The 27,569-nt window shown below is 42.2% G+C and overlaps 2 protein-coding genes across 6 annotated transcripts; both read right to left on the bottom strand.

The window, feature by feature from the left end:
- Positions 1 to 9,392: 9,392 nt before the first annotated feature.
- Positions 9,393 to 12,788, bottom strand: KCNRG (potassium channel regulator). 2 transcript variants are annotated; one of them, XM_032751412.3, is made up of 3 exons: positions 12,149 to 12,788; positions 10,576 to 10,724; positions 10,176 to 10,314 (listed from the first exon to the last, which is right to left on the bottom strand). In XM_032751412.3, exons 1-2 carry the CDS (start codon positions 12,724 to 12,726, stop codon positions 10,598 to 10,600), a joined length of 705 nt encoding a protein of 234 aa, XP_032607303.1. In that variant the 5' UTR covers positions 12,727 to 12,788; the 3' UTR covers positions 10,176 to 10,314; positions 10,576 to 10,597. The 2 variants fall into 2 exon arrangements, with proteins under 2 accessions (XP_030128821.1, XP_032607303.1); XM_030272961.4 differs by lacking the exon at positions 10,576 to 10,724 and having other exon boundaries at positions 9,393 to 10,314.
- A 1,482-nt stretch (positions 12,789 to 14,270) lies between these two features.
- TRIM13 (tripartite motif containing 13) lies at positions 14,271 to 26,468 on the bottom strand. Of its 4 annotated transcripts, none has more exons than XM_030272943.4 (2): positions 26,184 to 26,468; positions 14,271 to 15,569 (listed from the first exon to the last, which is right to left on the bottom strand). In XM_030272943.4, exon 2 carries the CDS (start codon positions 15,564 to 15,566, stop codon positions 14,337 to 14,339), a length of 1,230 nt encoding a protein of 409 aa, XP_030128803.1. In that variant the 5' UTR covers positions 15,567 to 15,569; positions 26,184 to 26,468; the 3' UTR covers positions 14,271 to 14,336. The 4 variants fall into 4 exon arrangements, with proteins under 4 accessions (XP_030128803.1, XP_002198004.2, XP_030128789.1 ...); XM_002197968.7 differs by lacking the exon at positions 26,184 to 26,468 and adding an exon at positions 20,569 to 20,896; XM_030272929.3 differs by lacking the exon at positions 26,184 to 26,468 and adding an exon at positions 20,402 to 20,562.
- Positions 26,469 to 27,569: the final 1,101 nt, after the last annotated feature.

Raw genomic sequence — 27,569 nt, 5'->3', positions numbered from 1 at the left:
CAGTAACAATGTGGCACCAAAATTATAGCAAGGTTGAGTAACTTTTGAATCCTTGAGCTTCATCAGAGAAATCCAGCTCCTCACTGTCAAATCAGGCTCAGAATCATCCCTCAGAAACTCCAGTGGGTGTCTGGCCTTCAGTGTTCATTTAAATATTCTCTACTCTGCTGGGTCAGAGACCATTTTTTATAAACTTCTGGCATCCTGTAGAACTAGTTCCATATAAAATACTCCTGTGCTTAGTCAGAACCAGAAGACTGGAAAGTTCTGTAGAGTTCTGTTTAGCTGGACATCCTACACCAGGAGAGGTAGGTGTGGTTCACGCTAGGGCAGCTTATGGAGATGGGAACATCCTGTATTTTTCAGCATCTCAAAGATTCAGAAGCATTAAGGTTGGAAAAGACCTCCAAGATCTCTATCCAACCATTAACCAGCACCACTATGCTTGCCACTAAACCTTATCCCCAAGTGCCACACCCACATGCCTTTTGACCTCTCCAAGGGATGGTGATTTCACCACCTCCCTGGGCAGCCTGTTCAAATGCCTAACTATCCTTTCAGTGAAGAAAGTTTTCCTACTATCCAATCTAAACCTACACTAGCACAACTTGAGGCCATTTCCTCTCATCTTGTCACTTGTTATCTCGGAGAAAAAACTGGCACCCACTTTGCTACAACATCCTTTTAGGTAATTGCAGAGATCTTGTTTGTTGTTCCAGGCAACAAGTGACAGGATGAGAGGAAATGGCCTCGAACTGTACCAGGGAAGGTTTAGGTTGGACATGAGGAGAAATTTCTTCTCAGAAAGGGTGATTAGATATTGGAATGGGCTGCCCAGGGCAGTGGTTGGAGTCATCATCCCTGAATGTGTTTAAGAAAAGATTGGATGTGGCACTTGGTGCCGTGGTCCATTTGACAAGGTAGTGTTCAGTTGGTCATAGGTTGGATTCGATCTCAGAGGTCTTTCCCCAGCTAATTGATTCTGTGAAAGCTGCCTTCTGTGAAAGTTGCCTCCAATGACAGCAAATACTGACACCTACAGCAAAAAGATGCTGAAGTTTTATCTCTGCTGCAGAAAGAATTACCCTGAAAAAGAGGGTCTCAAATAGAGTATTATTAGTTAATATTGCAAATGCTAATTTGAAATTGTAAGAATTGCCACAGACATCTAGAAAGGAATTTAGATATAGTGCAGTAGAGAGCCTTTATGGCAGTAATGACATTTCCAGAGAGAGACATCTTGATAAGAAGTATTTCTTTATTAGTTTTCTGAAGCACAATGACCTATTCAATGCTTTGCATTCTTTTTGTATAGACAGGGTTGTACACACTCTTCTTAGGTCCCCAAGACAGGTAAGCACCAGTTGCCAGCTACAGGTATCAGAAGCACATAGGCTTTCCAACCCTCCAGGCCTACATGCCCTCCGGCAAAGCAGCACAAGACTTAAAGAGGGGAAAACAAAAAAAAAACTTCCTTGTGTGTTGCAGTTCACCTGCTTCCTCCTCCATATGGCAATGTGTGACTGCACCAGAACACTGGAATGTTTTTAAAGTTGTACCTCTTCCTTTCAAGCACTGAAATGGTTTTATAATGTGTTAAAGCCTACCAACTGTCACAGAGATTTGTGTATTCTATTTTAGTCACTCATTGACTCCTTTTGGTCACAGGGTGTTTTATGAGAGCATGTTAGATCATTAGTAGCACTGGTTCTTTTCCTATGTAAAAGAGATTCTCTTTCTAGCTCTTAAAAAGGGATGGGGAAGGTGGTAGTGAGCCAATTCCAGTACAGTATTCATTTTGGCTGTCCCAGATCGAAAGAAATGTAAATATGTACAGCTGAAAGATGGGATACTGAGAAATGTTTTCAGCCAGCAGTTTATCGCTACCAAGTTAGAAAGCCCTGATAGCTCTGAGCTTTCAAAACAGTTATTTCCACACTATTACCCACTCTGCCTGAAGGAACTGTGTGGTCTTTCTGGCAGGTATCATTGCCTCCAGTATAAGACCTGCATACTTGTCACTGCCTATTTCAGAAGAACAAAAACCCACATATGTGTGCATGTCCTGAACACTCCGTAAGTGATCTAAGAACTGTCATTACATCCTTCACTGATGGCTTTGTCTTGGTCCTGAGGGTAGGAAATAAGTCAGCATAGATCCCTCCACAGAACAGAGATGATCCAAACCATAGCAGTCTGATGTTCCATTAACCTGTGACTTTGCATAACATTCAGCTTTTCTGTTCAATCTCAGAGCCTACCTCAGAAGCTCATTGAGAGCATGGATCGTGGGTCAGAGGGTGGTGAGACACTGGCACAGGTTGCCCAGAGAAGCTGTGGAAGCCCCATCCCTGGAATTGTTTAAGAGCAGGTTGAATGGGGCTTGAAGCAACCTGCTGTAGTGGAAGGTGTCCCTGCCCATGGCAGAGGGGTTGGAACCAGATAGTCTTTAAGGTTCCGTCCAACCCAAACTATTCTGTGATTCTAGAGGTCAGACTTTCAAAAGCTTAGCACTAGACACTGTTACAGCACAGTTTATGAGGGCAAACTGTAGCCAATAGATGAGTTGCTCAAGTGTTCCTGTGCCTGCCTGGGTGTTTTCCAGCAGGGAGTCTCCAAAAGATGAATCTTGCAAAAAGATGATTGTTTGCCTATCATTTTTTCCAACATGTATTTGTAGAGATTTTGGGACTGTATATGGACAGTGAAGTCTAGATTGCACTATCACAACTATCACACTTCAGTTGTCAAAGAAGTCTTATTAAATAGGGGAAGAAACCAGTTTTAGCCTAACCAATGATGGAAGAAGCTTCTGTTACATCAGGGACCATGCAGATACAATGTTTCACTTACATTCTTGACATGGCCATATTTAAGCTATTAATGTGTTCTGGAGATCCCCAGTTTACTGAGCCATCTTCAGAAGATAATGTTTTGAACAACTGTAGGTAGCAAATAAATATTATATGGCTTAAGGATAATAGAATTGCAGAAAATTCTGTCATCCTTAAGCCATAAAGGTAAACCAGTCTGTCCCAGGAAATATCTTTCCAGTTTATGGAAAATTAGGAACTTACTAACAGGGTTAGTGCTCACCATAGTGCAACCGGCATTGAAACAAAGGCCACCAACAGGGCATACCACAGCATACCCAGGAAGTATTCAGTAGGGTTATCACCCCAGCACTACCAAAACAGTGATGTTATTCTGATCTTCAAAGTTTATCTGACTTCCAAAAGCTTAGCTTCTGTTTCCAGGTGTGAGGTATCAACATGACTAATCCATCTGATGTCTGGATCCTGAAATGTTTCACTTCACAGCACACATACAGAAATTAGCTCCTAAAGAGAAATTTTCTTCTTCAGTTATGTGAACTATTACTGGAAGATAGTCTATAGATGCATTAACCTAACACATTGGAAATTAAAAAAACATCCCTGTAGTCTCATGAACATTTAAGTCTCCTGTCCATGTTATTCTGTGCCATTTCCAGGTTTGTATACCCACCCATTTGTTCACCCCTGTGAGATCTGCTTTTCCTTGTCCAGTGGCATTGACATTTCTGGCAGCTCTGTCCTCTCCTCAAGACAGTAAGTTGTGTCTCTTTGGTCCCACAAAGGCTATGACACTTTCCAGCCTGATTTTATTAATTTACTTCCTCTCTGTAATGGGAAGGAAGTGAGCTTGCCACCTTCTGTGGATCTCTGCCTGCCCTTACTACATAGCCCCTTCCTCTGTTCTACCAGAACCCAGCTGAGGAGCACACTGAAGACATAGTAAAAACACAAAGATTAAAGGATGGAAGGATCAGCATGCCTTCCATTTATTGTTGAATACAACATTGTAAATAAACCGGTATGTCAGCAATTATTTTATTACTCAGTTTAGATATCACTGGGGAACAAAAACAAAAACGCTAAACGAGCCTTTTCAGAAGGCCCTCAATGAAAGCTACAAACTGCCTTTGAAATTCAAAGAAAACTCAGTTCCTGACTCCAAAGTACCAGTAAAACCCCAGACTTGATGTTTCCAATCTATTGCCTTTTTTTTTTCCAATGGAGAATCAGGATGGAACAATGTTGCAATATTTAATTCTTCAGCAAGCGCTCATCTGACTGCTGTAACAGTAACTTACTTAGAAAGCAAAGTCCTAAATTAAGTTTTACAAGAGATTTGTACACTTAGTTTCCAACCTTTAGGGCTACATTCATCATCCTTCTGACCAGAAAGAAGACACCAATTATTGAACCATTCCATTAGATTGAAAACAGTAGAAATGGAGAAAGGATTCTTGAAAAAATTTGCACATCAGATCACACTTCAGGAGGTTATTTCAGCATAAACTACATGATAAGAAGTCAGATTTATTTTTATTTTATATGATGACTAATGATTTACATCTCACCCACCCATTTGAGAATATTCAGGGCTCCAGCCAGAACCAGACTATTCAAATCATTGTTGGGCCATCCATTTACTAGTTACAACAAGGCCTTCTGTGACTAATTATGGTCTGACTGCAGCAGGAAAGGCAGCTTCAAAGAATGGGAATTTTCAGACACACTGGCAGTTCCCTTGGTTCCCAAATTCATTATTTATGTTGATTACATTGAGTTGACAGATTTAACTGGGCTGCTGAAGATATGGTCAAAGAAGCAGGGTCACTCCCTTCCCTTTTATTGTCTTCTGAAAACATAAGAGTCATATGCATCTGTCACTAGAGAGAGGAAGTTCTCCATCACTGGACTTCATTTGGGATTTTATAGGCTGTTTCAGTAGCATTTGGGAATAGATCAATATAATATGTGGTAGGGAGTTGTATTTCTTCATGATGCACTGTAAATCTTTTATTGAAGATAGTCCCACTGTTTATTGTTGAAAATTGATAAAAATAAACCTTGTAAAGTTAAAACCTGGCAATGGATCAGCACAAATCAGAGGGAAGTAGTAAGAGGCAATGTGCCTCCCTCCTCTTGGATAATTCCCAGCTTGTTTCTCAAGGAATATTTAGTAACACTTTCCAGCAATCTAGGAACATTTTTTTTAAAAAAAAAAAGTTATTCAAAGTTATGAACTCTGTTGTGAATTCAAACAGGACTTTTGATCTACTCTGGTGGCTTTCTGGTACTGAATTCAGCTGTGGATCAAAACAAAATACCACCCAGATTATGCTGGATGTACCTGAGACTTACGCACGCAAGAGACTGACATAAGCACATCAGCCTTGCTTGGGTCAGTTTAACAGAGTTATTTTTGAGTATTGGAAAGCTGGAAACCAACCAAAATAGGTAGAAACTGGGAAAAGTCCACTGGGCAGAAAAGTTTCCCCACAGTTAACAGAAGTTACTCTCATTGGGCATGATGCAGTTATTCCAGCATCATTGTTTTTCCCTATGGCTATTAATTCCTCATATACAGCATTGTAGGGAGGATCTTCTACTACTTCCATGAAATTCAATCATGAAGGTAAGTGAAAAATGGTTTGGAATTATTTAGTAAAGGAGAAAACTTCCTGGTACTATGGCCAGCACAGAGAGAACAGTCTTGGTATCTAAGATACTATCTAAATAGTATCTTAGTCTATGATATCAATTTATAGAGCTTTATTTAAACATCTATTCTTAATTATCTATACACTCACATGAGTGCTGACTGCAGAATCTATAAGAATGCAGTGACTGCACTTCCCAAAGAAACAAAAACCCTCATGAACTGTCATTGAAATCAATACCCAAAGAACAAGAAGTTATTTCACAATAGACTCTGTTCTTCCTGGTATCAGCAGGATACTGAACAATTCAAGTGGTAAATAAATGACACATCCCTGAAAGGGATAAGTACAACATGAGAGACTTCCCAGTGTTTGAAGAAGCAGGCAAAAAGTTACTTAAAAGCACCAAAAATGTCACCCATCACTAGAAAAGGAAGTCAACATAGTTACACGGTGCAAGAACAGGGAGATGGAAAAAGTGTGTAGTACCTCTATCCTGTTGGGACATCCAACTGGCATCACAAGATTGTACTGGCAAAGCCCTTAACAGTCTTGAATATAGAAACACAGGATGACACACAATAATAAAGGAGGGAAAAGTGAATAAGATGAGAAAGTATAAAGCAAATGAGGCATTGTTTATCTGAATCATCTGCCTTTTGCAAATCCCGCAAGCTATCACCTCATTTTGGATGACCTGCCATGTAAACTGCAGTCCCTGTGAGTGGGACAGGATGATGGTGCTGCCTCATCATTCAGTTTCTTTTTCCCCTGTGGCTCTGCCTGCTACAAAACCACAGAGAGGTCATTGTGAGTGAGGGACAGGACTGCCCCAGCACTGTGGCAGTTCCTTTCTAGCATTGCAGGCAGTGGAACATTTTGCACATTTCTGCTGAATCCAGGGAAGAATAAAAAGGCAAATACAGCAGTGAAGTTTACTGAAATCAGGAAATTTTGCACCTTCACAGGAAAAAAAATGAATTCTCTTGAGAAAGTTGGCAATGACTTGAAGAAGCAGATTATGTCAGGGAAAACAAATTACTTTTATTGGAAAATAAAAGTCTAAATGTCTCAAAATCCCATTCCCATTTAAATCAAAAAGAGAGCTAGATGTGAGCAATCAGAGCTTCTGGTTCTGTCACATGTAAAAGCACAACCAAGTCACCTACAACACACTGCTAGTCTAGCAAAGATTGTTTGTGAGATACCAGAGTTGAATTCCCTGCCAAGGTTTGGGTGGAGGTACTCAGTTTAGCACATAATCTGGTTGTGACAAAGCAGCTTTTAAAATCACTCAGACCTGTAGATCCTAACAGCTGAATTCACTTGTACAGCTGTTCCCTTCTGTGCGAATAATTCTGCTCAGTACATACCACACAGTCTGCTCTCTGCTACAACCTTGCTTGTTTGGGGCTTCAAAAGGGAAGGAGCAGTAAAAGCATTGGCCACTATTTCTAAATTCCTGCCTTGATGCCTGCAGGTTACACTGCATACCACTTCAAAGAGGGCACAGAAAATTTGCCATCCTGACTCAGCAACACTTTGCAGTAGCATGAATAACCTTGCAAGGTGAAGGCATGCTGAAGATCCTCCTAGTAAATCAGTGCTATTTTTACATTAATTTGTCTGCAAATAAACATAATTTCACCTGTTCCTCCATAATTACTGCTATTTAGTTGTATCTTGAAGCTACACAACACCTGTAGCTCTATCATCACTGCTTCCTTTTTCTGTATAAAAAATCCAGTAAGGTGCTTTCCTTGAAGAACCAGCTTCAATTAAATTAATTTATTCCATCAATCTTCTATTGAAGTCATGGGTATCCTACTGATATCAGTCAGACACTTTCAACAGATTTCTATCACACACATGCTGTCAAACTTAAATTTAAGGAACTATCAGTTAAAAAAACAAACAAAAAAACCCAACAAACTGAAAGCATTGTGTAAGAGCCTAATCATGTTCTCTGCAGGAACACAAAATGACAGAAGGTGACGCTTCTCCGTTCCGAATAAATGCTAAGTAAGAATAAATGTTAGAAGAACTCTGGGAACACAAGCTTGTTGATAGTCATGTGCTTTGCTTCCAAAAGAAGCACAGTCATAGCACACTATTACCTAAGGGTGAGGTAAAGCACATATGGTTCTTTACATGACAGCAACTTGCACTGGTATATTTTCCAGAGACAAATGTTGCATTCACATTGATGAATGCAGAATGATGTTTTGCTAAATAAAAATTAACTCATGTGTTCAGCCCATCATAAAGTTTTACTAAAATGGTTGTACCAAACATTCATTTTGCCGAAGACATGGAACATGGATGATGGCATAGGTAAAAACTTTAGGGCTCTTTAAAAATTGAAGTATTTTGTCTTTTCTTTCACTTTTTTCAATTTAATAAAAACGGAATCCAAACTTAAATTTTCAAAGTGGCTGCTGCAGCATGGAAAACAAAGTCTCTACTTTTGTGGTAGGTTAAACAGTGTAATTGTTACTATGAGGGGTTCTGGAACTTGTCTCAGCTTACATCACTGCTGTTCATGATCATTTAGGGCATATTTTTGCCTCAAGTCTATTTTTTTAACTTTCTCTGTAAGGAGGTTTTTTTTTGGTTTGTGGTGTTTTTTTGTTGGTGGTGGTTTTTTGGGGGTTTTTTTGTTGGGTTTTTTTTGTTTTGTTTTTGTTTTTTCTTTTTTTTTTTTTGTCTTGTGCTTAATATTGGTTAGTCCCTCCACCTATAATATCAACAGCCAGTAACTCACCCAATAATCAACATTATCATTTCCAAACAAGGAGCGCTGTCTGCAGGACAGCAATTTGTGGGGACACTCATCCCACACAGCTTGTCTGCTCTGTCACCCAACTGTGGTCTGACCTCAAAGCCCACCATGATAGGCTTTCTGGCAGAGACCTTCGCAGAAGGTCTCCACAGAATCATGGAACAGGCCAGGCTGGAAGGGAACTCAAAAGATCATTTGGTCCAGCCTTTCATGTGAAATAAAGCCTTCATGAAACCATTTAGCATCCTCTTCAAAATTTCTAACAATGGAGACTCTACCACATCTGTGGGGAGGTTGTTCAGATGGTTCTCCGTAAGAAATATCTTACTTCAAGACAAATATGAACATACTGACATTACCGACCAAAAAAATCCCATTTGAAGTGGAAGCATTCACTCTTGCATTCATTACATAACCTGTGAGCGGCTTAGGAGATGTAGTCTCACAATCATATTCTTCTCAACCCAAACAGCTCTAGAACAAGCAAAGAGGACCTCACTACTTCTGCTGAGCTTCTGAACTTGGGTCAAGCTGAAATGCCTGAGTAGTAGCCAAAGAAAAGAGGTGTCCGATAGTGGCACCACCAGTCTGGAAAGATCCGTTTCACTGAAACTCCTCAGGGCAAGAAACAGATGGCTGAGTCCCACCCTCATTATCAAGTGCTGCAAATAAGGTAATGCATTCACATTTTAAAACTGATGAAAAGCCAGAACTAATTGGTCAGCCAAGAAAGCCCAAAGTGGTTCTCCTGGGCTGTTCGAAGCCTTGGGAAGATGGCATTTTACCATCAAGAAAACTGAGATGCAACTAATGAATCTCTGAAGTTATTGCTATCTTCTTTCCCTGCCTTGATGGAAGGACAAAAGATTCTTAATTTATAAAGCTTCATTAACTTATCTCTCTCAGTACCTGAGCTAATTTTGGCATCTTTACAAAGCTTTGTACAGGACTAACAAGGCTTGAAGCCACTTCTGCTAAGCCTTCCAACTGTGTTGTACTTAATAAGTGCTAAAAAATCCTTTGCACTCTTTTGTTTGAGACTGTATAAACTTCCATCTGAAGGGCTGCTCATCACATTTTCATCCTTTTTGTAGTGAAAGCACTAAAAATTAACTGACCTTCTGTTCACAAAGATCTTTATAATTTAATTCTCAGAACCAAAGAGCATTTTAATGCCATCAGAGTGGGAGGAGAGGACAGAGGAGTGCTCTGCAAGAGACAGTCATACATTATTTCACAGACCTCAGCGATGGCTTTCACAAAACCACATAGCAGCACAGCTCGGGATGTTCTCCTTACACTGCTCTCAGCCAACTGCAAGAGTCATTAAGTGGAAGCACTAATCAATTTTTGGGGTTTGCATTCCTCCTCCAGCCACTTCTAACTGTTGGGATGACAGTTGCATCAAGATATTATTTCTTCATGTATTACCGTGTTTTTAAAATCTACTTGCAGATCAGCACAGAACATGAAAACAATTTTCTGGAAGGGATGGCCGATACTTTGCGAGTCCTCATGTAAATTTTAGGCACAGAGATAAAACAAAAATAACTCTTGCAATTGCTGAAATATGGTCCACAAACCCAGTATGGAATCTGGGCTTCTTTTACTTAAAGAAGGTAGAGCGGTAAAAGGCAAGAAAGCAATTTTCCCCCCTAAATACTTGAAAGAAAATGTGTTTGTTACTGCCCTCAATAGCTGCAGTTTCAAACAAGCCAAAACAAAAAAAAAAAGACCACTAGTGCTAACACATCCTTCTTCTACATTCAAAACACAGAAGAAAAGCCTTTATTTCCATTTCTGTACTTGGCTTCTCCTTGCCTGTGCTGCCCCAGAGCTCCCTGGGGTTTGGTTCGCCATAATGGCAAGACCTGCTGCCCTCTTCATCCTTTCAAAAGTGTAGCATTCAACCTTCTCTTCACTGGCAACTGTCCTGGTGCTTATGAGGCGAAATCCATCTCTGAGTAAAGTGTCAAGCAGCAGGCCTAGCACGTTAGTACCATTAATCAGCTTTCTCTTATCAGGCTTTATGGAAACATACCTAAAAGCAGAGGGAAAAAAAAAAAAAGCAGTTACAACACACTTTAACTACTTCTTTACAGTGCAGTGCTTATAGCTGCACAGTGCACAGCTGCACTGTGTTTATAGCAACGAAGGCTCCAGATATTTTTTCTTCCTTTAAGGACAACTGGACTCTTTCCTTCATTAAGAGTAATTCTCATACATCCAGTTATGTGCTGGGGAGGAAGCACTTCTCTTTCACACCCTCCCCCATCAAAAAACTTACTTTCTTAAGAAATACCTGTGACAACCCGCATCTCGACTCACTCAACAGAGAAGAAAGCAGCAGGCTCTGCAATGCTGCAAGAGTTTTTCAGGCAAGAGTAAATGATGGACAGTAGAGTCACGTTCACCCCAAGAGCATCACTCTCCAACACACAGGATCTCTCTCTACAAACAGTGACATTTATTGCAAAGTTACCTTCTACAGCATGTCATGTGGTAACAAATATGAAAATCATTTCCACATGGCCTCAAATGATTTTATTTGATATAAAGTACAGTGTAAGAATCTATCCAGACATTCCTAGGAACAGAGGTCAGGTAAAAATACTATTACAAAATGTATAAACTGACAGGGGAAACTGTTCCACAGTTCACAGGCAAGTACATCAAACATTCATGGTACGCACAAGAAAGGCAAAAAAGTCCATGTCACCTCAAAGATTAAGGAGATAGAAATTCAGCAAGGCAACATAATCAAATTTGACTTGTTTCATTACTCAAGATCAGCTTTTCTATTGATCTGCAAAGGGAAATTTTTACCAATTCTGAAGAAATAAATTTAAAAATCAGAAATATTTTTCCCACTAAAGTTGCCATAACCTACTCAACCAATTGCTAGTCCATTAAAATTAGTAATATGTTACAAAGTTAAGGTTTGGCACACAAACATATATATTGCTTCACAAATGCCAAGTAGTTTTTATTGTAATTGCTTAGCCAAAGAAAGCTGGAAGGAAGATAAACTTCATTTTCTTAAAAAAATAATCAAAAGACTGCTGTGTTGGTTCATATATTCAAATAGAATATTTTTGGAAATATTTCAATGAAATTTCCATAAAATTCCAGATGTTCTAACAGCCACAAAGGACAAATTAGGTTAATATTTTCTTATACAGTAAGAACATGTCTCCATACAATAGAGACATCCAGCAAAAGATAGTTTAAGAAATCTAAGTAGTCATTAGAATACGATACTGCTATCACAAAAATTACTGATACACAGTTATCTTAATAAAAACAGAACCTGACTCTGAATTCAAAGAAAACCCACTGTGAAGCATATAGTTAATAATCTGTCTTTTCTCCCTCCCCCTAATAAAAAGCTCTACAAAAGCTTTCTAGTCCCTGAAATGCTGTCTCAGTTCCACTAGAGATTTTAACCCTTCTTGCCATTCTCTGTTTCCTGTTTTCCATATAAAAGCTTTTTGCACCATAAGCTAGTGGAGATTTTAGGCTTCCAACCAGTACTTTAATTCTTTACTTTGTTTCCTTTGATTCATTTTACTCTGTGTTTCATGTTCTGTAAAAGGTGATACTGTGAAATTCTAAAGTGAGTGAGGAGGAAATTGCAGAGAGAAAAACCCAAGAGCACTCATAAACAAACATCAAGAACAGTATTTTAGGAAGCTGAAGAACAGGCTGTAACAAATTAAACTGGGTGTTTAAAAACTAGAAAAAGATAACATTGAACAGAAAGAAGGAAACCTATTTCTTTCAGTTTCTTTAAAATGAGCTTTGCTAGCATGCACTTCATGAACTGCAAGTCACAAAGACAGGTGCGTAATGAGAAGTCACTCTAGGGACAGTACCTGGGCACGAACTGGTCACCAGCAGAATACTCAGTACCACACAGAAAAACCAGATCGTGATGAGAGGGTCTTTCCAAAGGAAGTGGAACAAGTGGCTTCTGGGAAGGAAAAGGGCTGCTCCAGCCCTGTCCTGACTGCTGCCCTGTAAACACAGTGATCTGCTCAGCTAGTACCTCAATGGTGGTACTGCAGGAACCAAAGATCCGGAAAAAGGCCTGCATTTCTTGGAGAGAAAAACGCACTTCTAAGATCTCCAGCCTTGGCTTCAACAAATGTTCTTGGCTCAGGAGGTTGGCCAGGGGGTAGAGTCCATAGAATTCTGCTTCTCTCTGCAGCCTCTCATAGTCTGAGAAATCAGTTGGTAAGGACACCTGAAGAGTCCTCAAGAAGTCCATGATGTAACTAAACAAAGCTCCATCTCTGTCCACAAAAAACTCTCCATTCACCAGTTTAAATTCCCGGTCATCATCATTCACCATCCGTGCCAGCCTGGACTCAGGGAACTGCTGCAAGGTGGAAGCCCGGGTTACAAATCTCACACCTCCCACATTCAGAATGACCACCTCTCGACTACTCATGGCTGCCTCAGCCACTCAGGAATCGTAGCACTCTGATCTACATGTCTGTGACTTAATCTTTCCTAAACTGCAAGGCAGCTGCAAAAACCATTGCATGCTTTTTGCAAATGTTTGGAGGGAGGTGTGGAGCAGCAACAGGATTCCCAGGCAACAAAGATGTAAATATCATGTGCAATAGTTTTGTTTGCTAGGTTTGGTTGCTTGGAGACTTTGAATTCTTGGAATTTAATGGTTTATTTTTGAAATGAACAGCTTGCAAGGACTACTGGAATACAGTGAATTGACTGTCAAAATTCATGAAACCGTGAGAGAGGCAAACGAATAATCCCAAAGGATGGCACACATTAGGTTTGTTTTCTAGAAATGCCAGTTCAACATTTTCATTCCATACACTGCTGTTCATACGACCACTGCAAAAAGAGGTTAAATGTGCTTCAGGCAAGACATTTCAGTACCGTATGCTCCGAAAGAAGGGCACTTCAGAGAACTCAAGCTTAAGGCTCCCTTTAAGTCACTCTTATCTAAGGCCAAGTCAGTACAACCAGAAAATTCAAATAGTTCCTAAAACGAGATACACAGAAATACAGCAACAGCAGAAGAACGTATGCAAGGTTCTTCAAACACCACCAACATCCATACACCTGTTGCATCACATAACCTGTTCCAGGAATCATCCAGACATTTTTCCTGGCTTTGGAATTGCAATCTGGAGAGGCAGAGAGGGACAGGAGAGCAACTGTTCTACCTGCGACCTCTGCAGGGGTAGAGCCCAGGCTGCCTTCCTGTGGCAGACCCCAGCATGCCTTTCATTGCACTAAGTTCTTTATGTTAAGGCCAGCTTTAAAGAAAGTGTGGCTTCAGAGAAACATGGATCTAACAGAACAGCCCAGCTACCCCAATAATTTGATGTTGGAAAAGTCAACTGCAAAGTATGAACTATCTGCAAAGCACATACCATTCTGCAGCTTGTTCCTATCATTACCTCTAGAATTTATGCTTGCCCTGAAGATACATTTTTGTATAGAATATGTAATCTGAATGCACAGGGTAATTAAAATATTTGGTTATACAAAAAAAAAAAATACCCCACAAAACCAAACTAAAACATATAGCCATTTCAGAGAGAAGTAACATGGTCAGATATAAACTGGTTCCAGAACCTGAATGATGCACGCTGCATTTTGCAGTGAAAGGGCAGTCCTCAGCAAACCTGTCAGGACAGTGCTCACCTCAGTCACAACTCTTCTTCCTCTTTCCAAACGATGTCCTAGTTAGAATTTTTTTAAACTATAATCTTTTACCTTATTCTACAATTACATTAACACCAAACTAAAGATACAGTTTGGCCCTGTATTTTGGTAAGAAAAATGATTTACAGTGAGTAATATTCCCATAAACATTACTGAAAGAAGAATTCACAAAGTGTTTTTCAAAGCTCCATTTCATTTTCTGGTTTAGCAGTGCTCAAACTATGTGAACATTATGAATGTTTTGGAATAATTTTGAATCTTTGAATGTTTTCACTGCAAGTCTGAAAAGACCAATTAATTTGAGAAATCCCATGTTTTATTTCCCAGATCTCTCTTAGTTCTTATATTCCAGCAGACACTTCACAACAGTTTATATTTGCACACAAACTGTGCAACATTATCCAGTACCACCAATGTATAGTTTTTACACTTTTCTCTTAACAGTGAGGCTCCATCTGTCATCTGTTCCCAGTAAAAGACTGCATGATCTGCTATCTCCACAGTATCTGCCAAATAGGACAAGCAAATTGTAAGGAACTGAGATTTCCAGCACTGGAGGTTGTCAATGACTGACTCCACAAAGGACATTCTGGTGACAGCAAGAATGAGCAAGAAAATAAGAGAGTTCACTATAAATCTGCGTGAAAAGACTGAGGAAATCTTGAATTTGAAAGTGTTGCTTTCCTGAGGCAAGGAAAGTTTGTCCACATCAACAAGTTTTATTCCATTCCATTGGCTGGTATCAAAGCTCTTCATTGTGGGACTGATGTCCACAGTGGAACAAGGTAAAGGGGTTTCTTTGAGCACCTTGATTTTTTCCCTGAACTCCTGCATCTGTTGCAGAAATATAATGGGTTCAGACACATCTTTGAAGGCCTCTGCAATGTTAAAAGCCATCCGCTGCTCTTGCAGAATTGTGTTCAATTTATTGATTTCCGGATCGTAGGCCTGCATCACTGCAAGCTTCATGGTCTCAAAGTCAGACAGAATCTCATTTCGCTTCTGCTCCAGTGTGTGCTGCAGCTTCTCAAAGAACTCCTTCACTTTGTCAGAATCTTTCGTCAGCATCTGCAGAGCTTTCCTCTTGCTGGTCTCTAAGGTATCCAGCCGTGAGAGGGCATCTCCACAACGCCAAGTTTCAAATCCCTGAAACAAGGTTTCAAAAGCCCGCTTCTCCTGGGAATAAGCTTCTTCGATGGAACAGAAAACATGCTTTGTGTGGTCACCACGGGTGGCACAAACCCCACAGATCAGCTGCATGTCTGTCCTGCAAAAAATGTTAAGGGGTTGCCCACTGTGCACTTTGCACACAGGCATTTTTGGAGTTACTTTGATTTTGTTGTACTTCTCCACGATACCTTTCAGGGAATAGTTGACCTGCAAGCTGTTGATTCCAGTGACAGGAGTCTCCTTCCTGCATGTGGGGCACTTGAAAGGGGATGGCCTCCAAAGCACATTCCGCACATTTCCCTCGAGAATTCCTTCCAGACACTTTCTGCAGAAATTGTGTGAACAGGGCAGGACACGAGGATCATCAAACAGGCTACAGCAAATGGGACAGGTCAGATCTTCCTCTAGGAGCTCCATCATGTCCTAGGAAAGAGAAAAAAGATGGTAACAGAACTTACAAAACTTATTTCTCCCTCAAGGAGACCATACAAAAACCAACCTCCAGCTGAGACACATCTCAGTGAGAGAATGATGTATTTTTTCTTCCAGTATCCTTAAGACAGAGCCCCAGCTGGGTTTTTTGCAGCCAGTCCCCCATAGCTGTGGTACCTGGCCAATACATGGCAGTCACAAGAATGGTGCAATGCTCAGGCAGAATGATTTTTTTGGACTTTCAACTAGAAATGCTGGAAAAGAATGCTTGCCAATCCCAGCATGGATTCTTAAAGGAAATAACTCATGTACTCATAATAACAGTGCAAGACTTACATCTTTCCTTGCTGATGCAATACACAGAAATGGAATTTGCAAAGAAGATACATAGCCAACACACTCTGCTAAGATTTGATGACTTTCTACTTGCTCTAATCATCCAAAGCTTCCAGTTTCAATCACACTCTGGTACTGTAGACAATACTAAAAGTGACTGAAAAAGCCCAGCTGCAGTATTTCTGCTGCTACAGAATACATGATGTGTCTTTTTGTTCTACTTGCAAGGCCAAAGGAGAGTCACCACTCACTTCAAGAATTACCTTTTCTCTTGCTCTTGCAGTATTTTTAAATAACCAACTGAATGTGTTGCTATTGAGCCATTCAGCACGAAGTTAAAATATTTCAAATAACCGCCACCCATAATCCTTGATAATTCGTGATGATACAGAACTGTTAAACATTTTTACTCATCTACAATCTCTATTTCCAATGCCATTCTCACTGCATTCACACCTCAGTAATTTCTTTCTGTGGACAGAACCTATAGGAAGAATATTTATCCCTTCCTACTGGAAAGTGTCAGTGAAGGGACCCAGCGCACTACCCTCCCCCTGCCTCTAACTAAAGCCAAGTTCTCAGATGCAGACACCCTGTAACTTACAGCATGCTCTAAGAAAACAAACAGCTAATAAAGACCAAAGTAGGTGACAGTCTGTATAATCTAAAGCTCCCAAACACTTTGTTTTGAGCTATAATTAGAAAGCTACTTCCCTTGCATAAATTCCTTCCGTATTATACAACATATATTGATATTTATGTAATAAAATTAATTTTATAAATTGAAAGATGTCACAGAAAAGTGCATCAAAGTACTGTTGTGACATCAAGGCATGTGAATGAGCTCTTAAGTTTTGATGTAATTTCTAAGGTTTCTGTCCCCTTAAAGAAATATGAAGTGGAAAACAGCCAAGAAAAGAACTGCAAGGGAAGATCCACACTGCACAGGACAAGAACAGCAATAAAAACAATACCTCTGACCCAAGAAAAGCAAAGTTCACTATCAGGAAGAAAAGCGAGATCACTCCTGACTTTCTGTCACAAAAGGACCAATAGACCCAGTAATACTTCACAGTAAAAGCTATTCTTGGCAAGTGTAAGCAAACCTCCCATGCTTTTAAAGTGAGGAGGAAGGGTTGTCACAGCCTGAAAATTCTGCAGAAATTCTCAGTGGGCTGAACAAAGACAGCAGTCCAGCGTCAGGAACTCTTATCCTTTATTATATAGCCACCTTAACTCCGACAGCTATCCCACTATTTAGTTGTAGAAGTGTTGGCTAACAAGCTGTTGACTTTTACAATGAACTTTACCAAGCTCCCGACTCTCCCAGCAAACTTCAGCACAGAGCAAAGGGTGAAATCCGATTGCCACACTTGCTGGGATAAACCAAGAGAGGATAGAGTAAAGACAGAAAATAGAGAAAGTGAAGGAAAAAGACCACCAGTCCTCAGATCCCGCACTGGTCCTGCCACTGTGTACAGTCCAGATCTGGTATCAACAAAAGCCTGAGACCAATCCCCTCCCTTTTACAGTTTCCCTAGGGCACATCCCCTCATTTTTTGTGCCATTTGCTGCTGCTGCTGGCACATGCACAGTGAACCCTTAGAGCCCTTCAGGAAATGAGTGGCGGGGCTGAGGGCCTGCAGTGGTCTGGGAGCCTCCTTTAGTGAGGTGCCCAGGACATGACCCTTCTCTTGCTGCAGGCACACTAAATATGAGCCTCCAGGCTGATTAACAAGCCCAGCAAAGAAAGGGAAGCTGGCTCACAACAGCGCTTCTCTGTCTCAGCGGGACCCTCCTTCCCAATCCCAACTTTCCTGCATGACAGTCAAAATGCTTGAGACAACCATGCTTATGTGCTTATGCCCCTCCACATATTTTCTGTGCTTGCTGGAAAAAAGAGACTTTGGAAAAGTTGCCAGCTTTTTTACTCAGAACTAAAGTCAGGAGACAGAAGAAGCCACCACTACAACTGGGGAAAAAGTCCCAGAGAAAAGGTCTAATAACTCTAACTAATGGGTTTCCTGTAAGCCCACAGATCACATTCACAAACTCCATTTTCTGTGAGGAGAATGTAGTTTTGAAGCACCTCGCATGCTCTCAAATCAACATTTCTCTTCCATCTTTTTCCTAGTGGTAAAAGTAATGGGATGACAGGAACCCTCCACTCTTGAGTCTTCCTTTTTGTGAGCAGCTCTCTCTTTCCAATTTGTACTCATGCCTTTTAGCCACAGTAGCAGCACAAAGATCAGTTCTGCTCATGTGTAAAGAGGATAATAACTACAAAACTAAAATGATAGTTTTCCATCTCTTAGTAAATGGAAATGCACCGGGCAGAAAATATTTGCTCTGGTCCATCTCCTTTACCAGGGAAAATTTTATTACCCAGTTGGGGAGCTGGAAAAGCAGCTTTGCATTCCTGACAGCAAGGACTGCAAAGCAATGCAGAAAATGCTCACTATAACATTTTCCATCAAAATTGCAGGACAAACACCGAAGATTTTCGCACTCCTAAAAATACAAAAAACATACACAAAAAGGCTTCATGATCCAACTAATATTGTCCTGTTACATTTCAACCCTACTTACCAAATTACATAATTATGCTTTATAAATATAACTGAATTTCAAAACCTTTATACAACATCATTAAAAACATTGCATTTTAAAAAAATAAATGGGCAGGTCTACAAACCTCCTCTTACAACACCAGAAATGCCAAACCAAAAATACTGAAGACCTGTACGATTAGTTGGACAGATTAACTTCTGTCTTCTTTAATTTCAGATAGTAAATTGTCTGTAGATTGAAACATCCCTTAGCAACCTGGTATTTGTGTGATGAACCACAGCTACATTTCAACTTTTTCACTGGGAATTTCTCTGTGTAACCTCTGACCCAGGTTTGGGTGGCCCTGGAATTCCCCACTTGTAGCACATGGACCAAAAGCATCTCTGGGTACAAACCCAACAGATGTCACCCACCAGAAATAGCAATTTGCACAGTTTTATCATTAGGAAGAAGAATGACAAACAACATCAAACCATAAAAGCAAAACCAACCACAGTAGCTTTTTCTCACACTCCAGACAAAAATTCATTTAGCATGCTTCTCAGCACAGAAGTTGGGTTTATCAGCCAGCGGCATGCTGAAAGCGAAACCAGAATTTCACCAGGCTTCAAAAAAAACCAAAAAGATAACCTCTGAATTACAAGTTTCCTGCAACGACGTTTAACTGTTCTAAATGAGACGTGACCCAGTCAAGCTACATTTCTACAAGCAGTTGAGCTAGTCTGGAGAGGTCGTATCTCCCTTCCTTGGCAAGGACCCTAGTCTGTGTCAGGACCCCCTATAAGCAATTTCACCAGCCTTGTCCAGACTGGTGAGTTGAATCAGCCCTACAAAGAGTCCTACACAGAGGAGAAGAGAGATGGAAGATCCTCGTTACAGCAGCTATGATCTTAACCCTGTTCACTGAGAGAAACCACAATCTAATAGAGGGTCACTGTATACATTTTATTGTGGAACAACTGACCTCTATGAGCAGTAGGTAACATAGGATCATAGAATATTAAGGAGTTGAGAAGGACTTTGAAGATTATCTAGTCCCAACTGCCCCTGCCATGGCCAGGGACACCAACAACTAGACCAGGTTGCCCAAAGCCTTATCTAACCTGGCTTTGAACACTGCCAGGACTGGGGCACCCAAAATATCCCAGGGCAACCTGTTCCAGTGTCACTGCTCGCACAGTAAAAAATTTCTTCCCAATATCTAACCAAAATTTTCCCTCAGTTTGTACACATCACTCCTTGTTCTGTCCCTATAGTTCCTGATGAAGTGCCCCTCTCTGGCTTCCCTGTAGACCCCTTCCAGATACTGGAAGGTTGCTAACCAGACAGCCAAAAAGACATGGGTAAATTGCCCATGCTTTCAACCTGGTATTTCATGGCCAGAAGTTTTTCCAGGAGCACCAGGCAGATCCAACACGTCCAGACTCTCGAAAGGCAGGAAGGCCTGGAGAAATAAGCGGTCTGTGCTCAGTGCATACAGAGCCCCATGAACACCGTTTCACCCCCAGGGCTGGGCGGTCTGTCGAGCGCAGGGGCTGCCCCAGCGCTGGTCCCTGCGTTCACCCCCACTGTCCCTTGACCTGGCAGAGGCTCCCTGGCTGCTTCTGGTTACAACCCCCGTCTCCAATTCCTGCAGGGAATCGCCCCTAAACGACGACGCTGCAACCAGCCGCCGGCCCTGGCGGCCGCGGGGGTCCCAGCGCTCCGCCCGGCACCGCGGCCCGGGGCAGGGAGGCCGGGCAGGTCCGGGAGGCACCGCGGGGCTCAGGGGGATGGCGGCTGCCCGCGGAACCGGCGGCTACGGCCGCCGCAGCGGCGTCCCCGGCCGGGCGCTGCCGCCGCCTCTCACAAAGCCGCGGCCTGCGCTCGCCCGGCCGCGCCCGCCCGTCCTGCCCCCCCCGGGCCCCGCTACTCACCATGGCAGGCCGGGGCCCGGGCGGGCTGGGGAGCGGCCGCCTCGGTCACTCGCACGGCTCGCCGCGCTCCCGCCCGGCCGCCGCCCGCCTTCCGGGCCCGCCGCTGCCGCCCGCCCGGGCCCGCCCGAACGATCGGCCGGCAGCTGCTGCCCCGCCGTCCCACCCACCTTGGCCCGCGGCCGCCGATCCAGCCCCAGGGCAGGAGCTGCTGCGGCTCTTCCCTTCCTCCGCTGCCCTGAGAGCGGCCGGGAAGGCCTCCGGAGCTGCTGGGAGAGAGGGCCGGCGGTGGAGGCTGCTTGCCTAAGGCGGCGGCCGAGGCTGCAGCCTGTGCCTCCGCCGAGATATATACGGGTTTCTGTTGTTTGTTAACTCTGTTAAATTACACTTGAGCCTGTAGCTCACAGGCGCACGTTGCACAGCCTAGGGAGGGGCGCTGCTGGGTGACAATCCTGCTGGGGATCTGTCGCCTTCCGAAAGCACTTATTAAAAGAAAACATAATTTCAGACAGATAGCCTTATGTGCTTCATGAAAGGATAACGACTCATTCTTATTTGCTTGAACACACTGGTTATACCGTTTCCAGCTGGTGAATCTCTTGGAGACTTAACGTGGCCCATAAAACCAGTGCAGGTCTTCCACAAAACACTGACTAGTCCCTGGGAAATGCAGCAGAAGAGATTCCATATCCACTTAAAAGAACATTCTGGTTATAGGACTATGAAACTGAGTCTGGAAGTGCTGAGATGTCAGAGGACCTTTGTGTTCCATATCTCTTTTGCAGTTCTGTTAGTTCTCAATCAACAGAACAGGTCTCACATCAAAGTCAAACTGAACTTATTTTCAAGTTAGACTTTGTGAAATACTACATGAAAAGCTGTTCCCAAATGTACATACTCTGCCTCCTGCATCCCTTCCCTCCCCTACTGTGCAGTCACTGCAGTCCTGTCACTCATCAGCACAGGGGAGACTCTTCACCTCCAGGACTACCCACACAAGGAACATCACAAATCAGACCGTATTTCTATCAAATGAAGCTCCCTTGAACATCTGACATATTTCTTCTTATTATTTAGGAATCTGGATCTTAAAAGCCATTCAATAACATGCCAATGTTATGCTTCCCCAATTCACTGCAGTCAGTTACTCCTCACCTTCTCTCCTTGCTGCCCCACCCAAGCTGGCCTGCTTGCTCAGCTGAACTCAATGGGAACAGTTTGACCAAGGACAAGCATTTTTCAAAATTCCTTTCAGAGTGCCTACACACTGAGGCATTTCTTCCACTGTCCACTGGAGAACAGCCCCAGCAGGCAGTTGCTATACAAAAGCAATCAAGACCTTCAGATGTATTTCAACATCCTGCTTGTTTCTTCTTGATTGTCCAGCATCTTGATTCCTTCTTATTAAAAACAAGTAATTCCGGGTAGTTTCCCTCAACCACCAAAACTGCTTTCAAATTATGTCCCAATGCTTGTGCAGCTACATTTGCTGAGTACTCCTTGTCTACACTTTCCCAATAGCCACTTTTATATCAAGAATTTCTGGGTCCTATTAATCTTCTCTGTAATTTTATGGTTAGAGATTAACAGCAACATGGCATTTTAGATTTCTCACTTGTTATTTCCATCTATTTCTCATATAAAATTTTAATATATTTTTAGAGTATGTTTTATTCTCTGTTAGTTCTTCGGGCTGGTCCAACTCTGTCTCCTTATAAATGAAGAAGGAGCTGAATGGGTGGAAGAGTGGTTCCCTGCCCACCCAGAACAATGGCTCTTCATTAGGTCCACCTGAAAATGTTCTTGTCCCTCCTTGCCTTTGATTTCTTCTATCAAAGAGGAAAGCTTAACTTCTGGGCAAACACACAGCAGGATTTCTGTGCTTGGTGCACAGAAACACTGCCTAGCCAGCACCCTATTTAAGTGTTCCACAGCTGTCCTGAGCATAATCAAATAGAATTTGGGCACTCTTCTACTTCTTATCTGAGTCACACACAACCATTTTGCACACATTCAAGTCCATCTTTCTATACTTTTAAACTCTGCTTCAATAGCAGCACTTTCAGTTGCAGTTTGTTTATGAGCTTGCATTCCTGCATCGAAGAGCACAGTGTCCTCCCAAGGCAGCATCAAAGGCCAGTTGTGGAAGCTTCAGAGAAAAGCTCTGGCTGATGGAAAAGAACATTTGCAGATCTGTGGAGATAAACAAAGCCAAGGGAAATCTAGGCTCAAAGTAGAGGCCCAGCTTGAAAGGAGGTGTTAGGATAAATGCCACTTAGTTATGGGAGAGTTGAAAATACAGGGGTAGAAATTTGGAAGGAATTATACGATTGTGGTAATTTCCAGATTTTCAATTCTTATTTTTTGTAAGACAAAAGGCATTCATTTACTGTCATCTTCAAACTACAGAGAGAACCCAGGTCATGGCTCTTCTAATAAGCACTGTGCAAGGAGATTTCTGAGACTGAAGCTCTGAGTTGTGGTTCAGTCAGCGACCTCAGAGCTGACAGCTACTACTCCCCTTGCCTGTCCCAGCTCTGCCAGCGTCTGCAGATGCTCTGCTGAGCTGATTCCACCCACTCGGTAAGCAGAACGCGATTCCCTTTTCTTTGTTGAGGTGAATTTTGTGCTGATTCAACAAGTTAAATCAGTCCAATGCAAGATTAGACAATCACCAGGTCTAATGTCAAAAGAGCGAGGAAAAAAGGAACAAGATTTTTCTCATCCAGTGGAAGCAAGCCATTAACATGACTCAAATTATAACAGGTAACTCTACCCTGACAGGCAGATTCTCAGGGGATTAAGCCAAGACAAGAGTGTACTACTGGCAAAAGTCATCATTCCATCCTTTCCCCTTTCCTTAGTCATGCCTTCCTGATGCCTGCTCTCTGCTGGCTATGACACTCATGCAGCCATATGTTAAGCCAGATCGACTTGCCAACAGAGCTGAAAGCTAATCCAGTTTACAAAAAAAAAAGTTTCCAGCAGGATCAATTTTGGCAGCCAGCCGATCCTGCAGCCGAACGAACAGCAGTGCCAGGATAAGCCAGTGAGAGGGCCTGTTTCGGTGGCAGCCTGCACACACGTCAGCATAAACCAGAAGTGCCCCCACAGGCCATAATTTCACAAATGCTTCCAGCCAGCTATTGCCAGCACTGCTGCCAAAAGTAACACAGCCTTGCCCTCGGCCACACCAGCTGCTTGTTCCAGGCTCCAGGCACCCGCTGTGCTTTGCTGGAGAAGAACTGATTGATAACTATAGTTGGAGTTAAAAGCAGCATTTTTTTTTCCTCCCAAATTTGTATTCCACATCAGTAAAGCACCTTTGAACCAAAGACCTGTTGGATTGTAATTGTCTCCTGGAGTGAAGCTCCAGGGAAAAGAGGTGAGTTGAGGGCATTTTACAGTCTTATCCTTGGCTGCAAACCTGCCTTCCCACTAAGGCTAAGGCTTCACGTCCCGTTAGAGAGGTGTCAGAGCACACACAGAATACCCAGCTTCAGGACTCCAGCTTGAAGGACTCTGCTTTATTCAGCTGTGCTGGGGTGAGCATACTCTCAATCTGAGGTGGATAATGTAGTTGCTGTGGGGACCTAAATATGGACATATATCTGCAAGAGCGTAGAGCAGCTTGATAAAAAGATACCATAAAATAACACAAGCAAATTATTCAAAACAGCTCCATGTATCAAACACCTTACTGATGTATGAATGTTTCACAACTATATTGTATCTGATTACATTTCTTTTCAACAGATACATCTGGACTATATTAAACATTCCAAACAAGGGATCAGAGAAAGCAGTTTCTTGTTATTCTTCCATAAAAGCGACTTTTAATATGGATTGTAGAAATACCAAGCATTAAAAATCCATGAAGGATCATCAGCAACTGAAATGATCAACTGCTGTTTTGAGGTCTGAATTTCAGAGACTGCCTTGATATCTGCAGGGTCTCTGGTGGCTATTTTAGCAGTACTGAAAAGTTCTGTAGTTTTGCATACAGAACTATGACCTACAGAGTTAACTAATATTCAGCACTTTGCCAGATTTTTTCTGCAGAGGGACGTGGGGGGGAATCGATGATGAATTCAGTCAGCTCCTTAGCGAAATCCTATTTATTTACAAAGAATGTACAGCCACGTCCCCTTTCCTTGCACGCAGAGGAAGCAAATGGGAGGGAGAACTGTGCAGCAGTCCAAGTTTGCTGCTCCAGCCAGGATGCTTGCCCAGAAGAAGCTGTCCCTTGGCTTTTTCTCAGGGCCATACACCACTGCTTCTCCCACTGTCTGCTGGCTCTTGTGTGGTGTTTCCGGTCCCAGACATGCACACAGGCAAACACAGCTGCAACCAATCTGTGCTCTTGCTGCTGCACTCACAAGCAGTCCCTAGAAAAGTGTCCCTGACTTTCCCCAAATTAGTGCTTGCTCATACAAGTTAACTCATCTTAGCACTTGGCCATGCACCCCTGTGCCTTCACCCCTGCCTGCATGGGCAGCAGTTTCTCATTTTTAGCTATCTTATGCCAGAAAATAACTTAATTGCTCCTTCCTGAACAAAGCACAGACAGCGTCCCTGTCAGTTTTAATTAGGTTTGGGATTGCCTATAGATCAAAGCTCTGCTACAATGGGTTTTGTTTGTATTGCACAATGAGGAAAGAAGTGACTTCCAAAGCAAAGAGAACAACAAGGAAGAAAATTAAATTTCCATATGTAATTTCTTCTATGATTTGGCAAGCGTCAGATTAACTGTGTAAAACAGAGGACTTCCTACATAATGTTAATCTTCACAAGAACTGCATTATGGTGAAGATTTCGAAAGTACAAGCACAACCTGTTTTTCATCTGAGACCTTGTCTGTATCATCTTCCAAACCACAGGCCTGACCCTGGGAGTGGAAAGACTGCTTTCAATAAACACACCTTGATTTTCCAGTTCTGCACCATCATTTACTTCTGTGCAAGTTGCATGGAGACATTACTAAACCAATTCCAACATACATAATAACTACTTTTTTACATTGGTTTTCACAGGTGAAAATGCCTCCACAAAGCATGCAGGAGCAGAGAAGCAAGTCCAATTGGTTTTTACTTGCAGGACAAAGAGGAATTATTTCTCTGTGAACGGATTAGTCATGTATTACACTGTTGTAATGTGTGCTGCCACAATGGGAGAGCTGCTCTCTCCTGCAAATTTGGCATATCAGAGAACCTTTCTGAAACATACTTGTTTGAAGCCAGTAGATGTACTTTGAAGGGCCAATGAGAGATAGTTGTATTTTGTGAATGAAGCTCTAAGGCAGGGAATTAAACAAGTCAATGACCATCATTTTCCTTCAGCAGGTCCTCCAAATAAGTCTGCATTTGTGAAATGGATGGGAGTGGTTGTGTTGTACTAGCACAGTTCCCAGACAAAATGTCTCTGGTGCTACTGTTCAAGGAAATAAAGTTAAAACGCTGCAATCAGCAAACATGTCTAGGCATGCCGAGCATAATTTTGCATCCAGTGTGGGAGGGTCCAAAATACTTGGCCTCCCCACGTGAAAGAAATGAACATTCAAGTAAGGCAGAAGCTGAATTAACCCATGATTACCAAGCACAATTATACTTCTAAATATTGAAGGCAAGATCTTCATTTCTTTGGGGCAGTTCTTTGTGCACTGTTAAGTTTTTGGTCTTCACACACTCTATAAACAGGCTGACAAGCACATTTAGGAATACAGTGCTATCCTGTTGCAACTGTTCACCTCATCAAGAAAGGCATACAAGTAAACCACATTTCTTACCAGCTGACTTTTGCCTTACTTCCACCACACCAGCGTATATTCTGCTTGACTGTGTTCGACACCAGAGCCTTCACTCAGGGCACACAGACACGTCTGCTGCCATTCCTGCTCCTCACCACGCAAACCGATGTGCCACCAGCCGCTGCAGGCTGCTCAGCAGCTGGGCTCTGCATCTGCAGGGAGACAGGATGGGCGCAAGGATGAGCCGTCCCCGAGGCTTCCCGCCCGCCATGCACACGGGCGCTGCAAACAGCGTGCTCCAAAGCAGCACGGGCAGCTTGGCCAAGCTGCTGCGAGAGCTTTGCTGCACGAGGGCTGCGGTCTGCTGGCCTGTAAAACCAGCCTCTCCAGTTCAGAGAGTAGTGGAGCAGGAAACTGGCAGGGAGGCACGGCCAGACAGTGCTCCCCAAAGCTTCATCCCCTTGAGTCCAACAGATTTGGCAATGCTGACTTCATGTGGTGAGATGTGTTTGTACTCCCACTGCTCATTTGGGAGAAGAAAGGACATAGTGGGGCAGAGAAAAACATGGGACAGGGAGTCATTTAGACCTTAAATCTCTAAGTTTTTTTTCATTTTCTTTTCTTTTTAAAACTATATTAATATTTATCTTTTACCATTTTCTGTAACAAACCCACAGTAAAATCCCACAGTGACTTAAATGAGACTAAATTTGTGAACAACAAGCTATGCCAATAAGAATCCTGATGCCCTCCATATGAAATAAATAAACATCAGTTTCCACCTAATATTTACTTCTTGGAAGTTCAAGACTAATCCCATTTGGCATATTTTAAGGAAGTGAGCTCTTGACCCCAAATGTTTATGGGCTGTAACAGTAAGTTCAATAAAAAAAAAAGGAAGCACATTTTAAAGCTTCTCTTAAAATCAGATTGGTTTTAGGCATAATTTTGAGAAAGACAGCACTTTACCTCATGTTTCAAATAAAAGGGGGTAAGTGTGACTGATACAGCCCATCCAGACCAGTAAGAGATTTGTGGCTAGGAAAGTTTATTTTAACAAGGATTTCTGAATATCTGTATTAACCCCTGGCCACCACAAGACAGTTAACATAGTACCACATGGGCTACATTACTTACATCATACTTCATACTGTAATAAAATGTTAAGGGAGTCTTCTAGGTGAAATGCCACAAAATAATACACCAACTGAAATAATGAGAAACAACAATTTCATCCCCAACTGGTTTGGAGATAAACAGGCCTTCAGATGCAAGTAATTAAATTACCTGCTGTAAGCAAAACATTCTATATCAGCAGGCCATGGCACATTTATTTGATATTTTTCTCTAGATTAAAAAAATATTAAGTGGGCACAGGTAGGCTTCTCTAGTCATCAATATTTACTGTGTTTGTTGGAGCCCAGT

The sequence above is a fragment of the Taeniopygia guttata genome, chromosome 1 (assembly GCF_048771995.1).
Source record: "Taeniopygia guttata chromosome 1, bTaeGut7.mat, whole genome shotgun sequence".
Lineage (NCBI taxonomy): Eukaryota > Metazoa > Chordata > Aves > Passeriformes > Estrildidae > Taeniopygia > Taeniopygia guttata.
Note: the sequence above shows the minus strand (reverse complement) of the source record. Positions and strands in the feature narration are given on the sequence as shown.